The 6,000-nt window shown below is 39.6% G+C and overlaps 1 protein-coding gene across 2 annotated transcripts in view; it reads right to left on the bottom strand.

Moving 5' to 3' along the window:
• Klhl14 (kelch like family member 14) overlaps window positions 1-6,000 on the bottom strand; it is a 104,326-nt gene that overhangs the window by 71,516 nt on the left and 26,810 nt on the right. For both annotated transcript variants that reach the window (XM_010641470.2, XM_010641471.1), the window contains exon 3: window positions 3,473-3,594. In XM_010641470.2, the coding sequence (XP_010639772.1) occupies window positions 3,473-3,594 (122 nt within the window). The remainder of the gene's footprint in view (window positions 1-3,472; window positions 3,595-6,000) is intronic.

The following is a 6,000-nucleotide window of genomic DNA, read 5'->3' as shown; positions in this document are numbered from 1 at the left end:
CTTTTTTTTTTTTTTTTTTTTTTTCTGCATTGGCCATTTTAGTATTCATGTCTCCTGTACTTTTTCTAATAAGTTAAGAATGAAACAGGAGACTGTGTGCAGGAGTGAGAGGTGTAAGAAAAGCAGGGCTGTAAAATAAAATGAACAAAAGTGCGTCTCAACTTCCCTTTTATTATTTACAGGCAGGAGAACAACAATGCCCAATTTTGTTGTTATTACTGAACACTTCACATTGACAAAAGGGCTTTGCAGTCATTTTTACATGTTATTTCTCAGTGCCTTTTCTGATAGAGCCTGGAGAGCTCTGTCATTATTCTTAAAGATCAGCTCTATCATCTTATATTAACTGATTGCTCCAGAAAGGAAAATAAAATACACTCTGTGCCCGCATGTTACCCAGTCTTATGTTCCTTTTGCCACTTGGGTGGAACAAACAACTGCTTGGCTGATTGTTTGGACTGTGTTTCTTTGAGTTACACACACTCATCCCCCCTTACTTCTACTCTATTCAGTTTATTACTACTTGAGTGTGCCCCGCATGCAGTATTTCAAAAATCCTTTAAATTCTTCTCTATTATAGGATGGGACCAATCGCAGGACTCCAGAAAGGGTTCCCCAGTGTCTGCCTGTGAATGGTGTGCTGGGCCCAGTGAGAAATGTTTGCTTGAGCTGAGTGTGCAAAGGATACTGAGGTTCAGAAGTTCTAGCTGACCTCAGTCTCAGACACCTGTTAATTCACTTGTGAGTCTGTAGGAAGATATTCAGTAAATAAGCAGATCCCACGTGAGGAGACTGTCTCCTGCCTTGAGGATGTCTCCTGTCATCCTCATCTTCGAGAATGACAGTAAATTCCTGTTGTTTCATCAGATTTGGGGCAAATTTAGATATTTTCATATTCACATAAGAAATATTTTTTATCTATTATTACATGGTCCAAAATATTATAGAAATCTGTCAGTTACTGTATATTCAAATTTGGCCAAGTAAAATATCCTAATGTAAAAATATAAACCACCAACAAAAATATATCCAATTCTTTAGCAGACACAAAAAATATGTCCTCACTTGGGGCCATAGAAACATGCATGGAACAGGAAATAAACTCCATTTTTTAAAGGTACAAATTCCAGGGAAATTAATGTAAGTAGAGTGGACATTTACCTTAAAGCTTTGAATAGGTCTAAGCATAGAGGAAGGGTTCAAGATCTTAAAATGTGTTCCTATTATGAGAACTTTTCTACATTTATGCGTTAATTCCTATGTCATCGGATGAGGTGACTCAATGAATGTCCATATATTATTACTTCTTAGGCCGCAGATTATTCCATCTAACATACAAAAACTATGGAAAATAAACCTACTCTGGAGCAATGGGGATTGAATGTCATACTGTCACAGTGTTATTATTATTCCCCTTTACAGGCAGAGCTTGTGTTGACTAATGCCTCTGAAGTATACACAGTCCTTGTGCTAATAGTAGCAGTATTGTTACAATAATAGCAATAATACCTGATAGTGTATGCTGTATGTGCAAATGACCAACAAAATGGAGAAATTGTGAGCCAGAATATTTATAAGACCGTCTGACCTGCTCAAAGTCAGAGATCTGATCATGAACCAGGATTTGAAGTTCATGCTTTCTTACTACGTTCTTCTAAATCAGGATTTATCTCAGGCAATGTGAAACTTTAAATTAGGTTACCACATGGCCTAGTCTCTCATCATGGTCCTGGAATAACTAATAGACCCCCTTTCACTTGCAGAAGTGTCCCATTTTGGGCTTCTTACTCCAAATCAGTTTTAGGATCAATCTATTTCTGAGCAAGGTTTAAAACAGACACCAGACTTTCTGTAGGTATTGTTCGTGATGCTTTAATTAATCTTTTTGCCTTTACTATAGGGTTTCAAATAAGTAGCAATTTGGAAATAGCTTGATGTATCTGGAAAAAACAGGTGCATTTGTGAACACAGAGTATTTATTAGTTGAGTCTAATGCTTCTCTGTTCCTTATGCTCTGATTTTTGGTTCTCCCTCTCTCTCCCTCCCTCCCTCCCTCTCCCTCTCTCTGACAAACTTTTATCCTTTCTTTTTTCTCTCTCCTCATTCTAGTCCCCATATATCATGTTTTTCTTTTGACTAAATAATTGGATATTTGGTTTCATTTTACTTTTGGCTTTTGATGCATCTTTGAAATATATCTTGATTATTCACTCAGATACTTAAACCACTATTGGTGTAATTTTCACCAAAAAGAGAATAAAAACCAGTTTAAGACGTCTTTAACTCATTTGTCTTTCTCCCTTCTTAATCTTGCTGTTACTATTCTACCACTTCTTTACTACAACTGTAGTAGAGTGGCGTCCAGGGAGCTTTCTGGCAGCAGCACCTGGGCAATGCTACCCCAGGTTTTGCTGGGGTAAAGCATCTTCAGAATGTATTATTTGAAGCTCTGCCTCACGTCTTTGCTCCTCTTCTGCTCTTACGGGCAAACTCTTGCCCTGTTTCTATTATTGTAAAGGCCTTTCAGGAAGAGCAAAGGAAATGATTTTTAAAAACAGTCTGATAAAATATGTAACTGCTTAAAAGACACATACGATAAGAAAATCAAACTTTCACTTTTGTTGGCTTTAAATGTATGGCTTTGATTTATGGATCAAAATTTCTCATTTGTTATTTTATCTATACAGCTCTGAGCAATTTTGACAGTTAAAATTTAGTTTTATTGACCAGTGCAGCCACTGTGCCCACGAGGGGACTGGTGCACACAGCCTGCTGCACTCAAGACACAATGAGTTTTGATTCCATGACTGAGTCAGATTGGGAATCATAACGGATGTAACAATAAGTTCCAAATCTCAGTGCCCAAGGCAAGAGGTTTGCCGTAAAACATAATCATGCTGTAAGGCGGGGAGGAGGAGACCCTCGGCTGGAAGAAGTTTGCAAGCACAATTTAATGCGTGGGGACAGGCTGTGAATGTGGGGCATCTAAGGGGGCATTTCAATAAGACCCAGGCCTATGAAGTAAAGATTAGTGTACAAAATGCCTGAAAGGCCAAATGAATGTTAGTGTCAGAGACAATGAGCTAAACAACTATTTTAATGCAAACAAACTTACTAATGCTATTAGCCAACATTTCATTTTTCAATCAACCATAGAAACCTAACTGAAGCACTTTTTGGGGACCATCTCTGTCCTCTTCACCCGGCCTCACCCTCATCCCTTCCAACACACATGGAAACAAACCAGTATAGAGATTCCAGGCAGTTTTAATTGAGGCCTATTTGACTACCAAATTTGCCACCTCTGCAATGTTAATTTAGTCTTTTACTCCAAACCGCCAGTGGTACATAAACATACCTCCTAAGGGTAACAAATCAATAAAATGTCCAATTTGATTAAACATGTTTTTTAATTCATCAAGACAGCTCTAGCCTAAAACAAATAGGTGAGTAAATAAACAAGAACACTCACTTGTGAGTATTTTCCATGTCTTCTTTTCATCATCATAATACTGAACCAAATTGCTGGGGAGCCGGTCCGGTCCAGGAGGCAGCCCTCCGACCAATAACAGCATTTTCTTGTTAGAGCGAATTCTTCACCCAAAACAAAAGAGGAGATGAATAACCACATTATTGTAGAGTCTTTTTAGTGGCGATGAAATCATAACCATCAAAAGAATGTTCCTTGCTTGCAGATTTCTATTTCATTTTTTCCTGTTTCTTCTCCCATTTGTGTCTCAACAGTTTTTTTTTTGAACCAAGCAGAAAAATGATCAGAAGAACTGCATATCTTTATACTCATGAAATAATAAGCTTCCCTTTATGCAATTTGTTAGAGGTTCATTCTAGAACGACCTTTTTCTTATATTATCCCTTTAAATCATCACTCTTTACAGCTGAGTACACATGAAATGCTCTGGAGTTGTACTAAGGTTAAGCATTAAAGTTGCATGTCAAAAATCGTATTAGTCAAAATCATTATTATAAGCCATTCTCCACTCAAAGAACCTTGAAAAAATTAAGGTTATGCAGAGAGTTTGTGAGCCAACTCTTTAATCACCCAGGGAACTTCAAATACCAGTTTGGTACAATTAGTAGCACAGGACTAACTGGGGTGGACTAACCAGTTTTAACATGAATTTTGTTTTTGCTTGTTTAATTTAGCTTCGACTTGTGGCTCCATCCCCTCTCCCCACTCCCAGCTCCTCCTCCCCTCCGCCCTCCCCCTGTGCACCACTGGCAACACAGCAGCGCCAATTGGTAAAAATGAGACCGTGATGTTGTTGTGAGCCTCCCCAGAGTGGAGCCCTGCCAATGCTTGCCACTGATCCAGCGGCATGAACCTGCTCAGCTGTGCAAAGTCACTCTAATTCCCTCCCTCTGTTTTTCTACCTTCTCCCCCAGGGGGCAGCCAGTGAAAGGAGTGACTACCCACCCATCAAGAGCTGGCAATTCGCTGCTATTAACCGTGACTGTGATTCCCAGTCTGCCTGGCAGTTCCTGAGAACAGGCCTGCAATGTCTCATATGCAGTAAAAGCTATAAGATGCACCCTGGCCGCCACACGCGACCTGATGGATGTACCGTCCTCGGGAGCAGTAATGGAGAGAGCACACAGGCCACTGAAGCAGGGAGAGGAGGCCCAGACCCCCACAAGGGGCCTGCTGATTTAACAGTCACTTTACATGTAATTGAACTTCTCATTTACCTGTAAGGCTCAAGGTGGTGGTGGAAGAAATGGAACAACCATGATGGAAGGAAAAAGTCAATAAACAGAAAAAGGTTCCCCTTAAATATGATCACACCCCATTGTGTGGCTCTGAATCTGTTAGTACATATTCAACCCGTTCTGAATCAAGGATGCTTGGCAAAATGAGCCCCGTGGAGATAATGACACTTCCATATGAAGGAAGGGGACAAGAGAATCTCTTTAGTGAAACTCTGGTGCCATTGAATGCATTGTGAAAGCCTCAGTAGAAAAAATACCTTCTGGAGAAACTCCTGTGTTCTTCACTTATCGATAGAGAGCGCTGTACTTACGGAAGAATGGCTAATGCAATAGCAGTTTACTACCACAATTTTGTTACCCTGTGGGTCTAGTTGAGGAAAAAGAGAAACACAAATTCAACTTCTCTAAATTTAATGTACCCTTGAAGTGTTTTTATTTTACAGATCACTAGTTGGTAAGGAAAAACAGAATAAAACAGCAAAGAATCCCAAACATTGAGGACGTCAGTAATTAGAATGGATTTGTGAGAAGGATTAAGGAAAACCAGAGCTGTACACATCTCTTTTATATTTGGGAATAATACACACATAATTTATGTGCCATCTAATTTCATGAATATATGGTCACAGAACTGATATATGGTCGTTTCTTTACTGTAGCTTTTAGTTCAAATAAGCACTCTCTGTGTGTAAGGGAAGTCAAGATGGAAACAGTCTTTTTTAGGTTGCAGCAAGATACTGGGTGTAGCCAGACCTGTTCAACTGTAAGTCATGATTCTGTGGCCATCCCGACATCACACATGCTCATGCTGCCAGACTGTAGATGAGAGAGAAAGAATAACATGGATGGGATAGATGCGGAATTATTGAGGTGGTGCTTATGAGAAAAGCAATATAATCAAATCTCTGCTTTCGTTGATAAACGAATGTACCACTGTAAAATGTGTCTGATGAGTGACAAAAGGAGATAAGTGCATGACTTAAATATGTCTGCAAGGTCATCTGGTGCCTCAGCAAGACCAGCTTTCCTGGACCAAACTCACTGGTGATTTTCCACATGACTCTCTGTGGATGAGAAGAGGATCTAGAATCTTTGTGCTCCCTGCCCATAGTGCAACCATTTCCATCTGTCCTCTAAGAACTGAACTGAGAATTTCAATGCATAAGCTACTGAACAGTTGGCAAATGGTAACGACTTCCACTCTTGCCAACAGTGACATGATTCAAGGGCTAGCTGGACTAGCAACAATGTAAAACAGCACAGAACCAAGAC

Source organism: Fukomys damarensis, unplaced genomic scaffold (assembly GCF_012274545.1).
Source record: "Fukomys damarensis isolate Sample0158 unplaced genomic scaffold, DMR_v1.0_HiC HiC_scaffold_30, whole genome shotgun sequence".
NCBI lineage: Eukaryota > Metazoa > Chordata > Mammalia > Rodentia > Bathyergidae > Fukomys > Fukomys damarensis.
The sequence above is the reverse complement of the archived record's forward strand: the minus strand, read 5'-3'. Positions and strand labels throughout refer to the sequence as shown.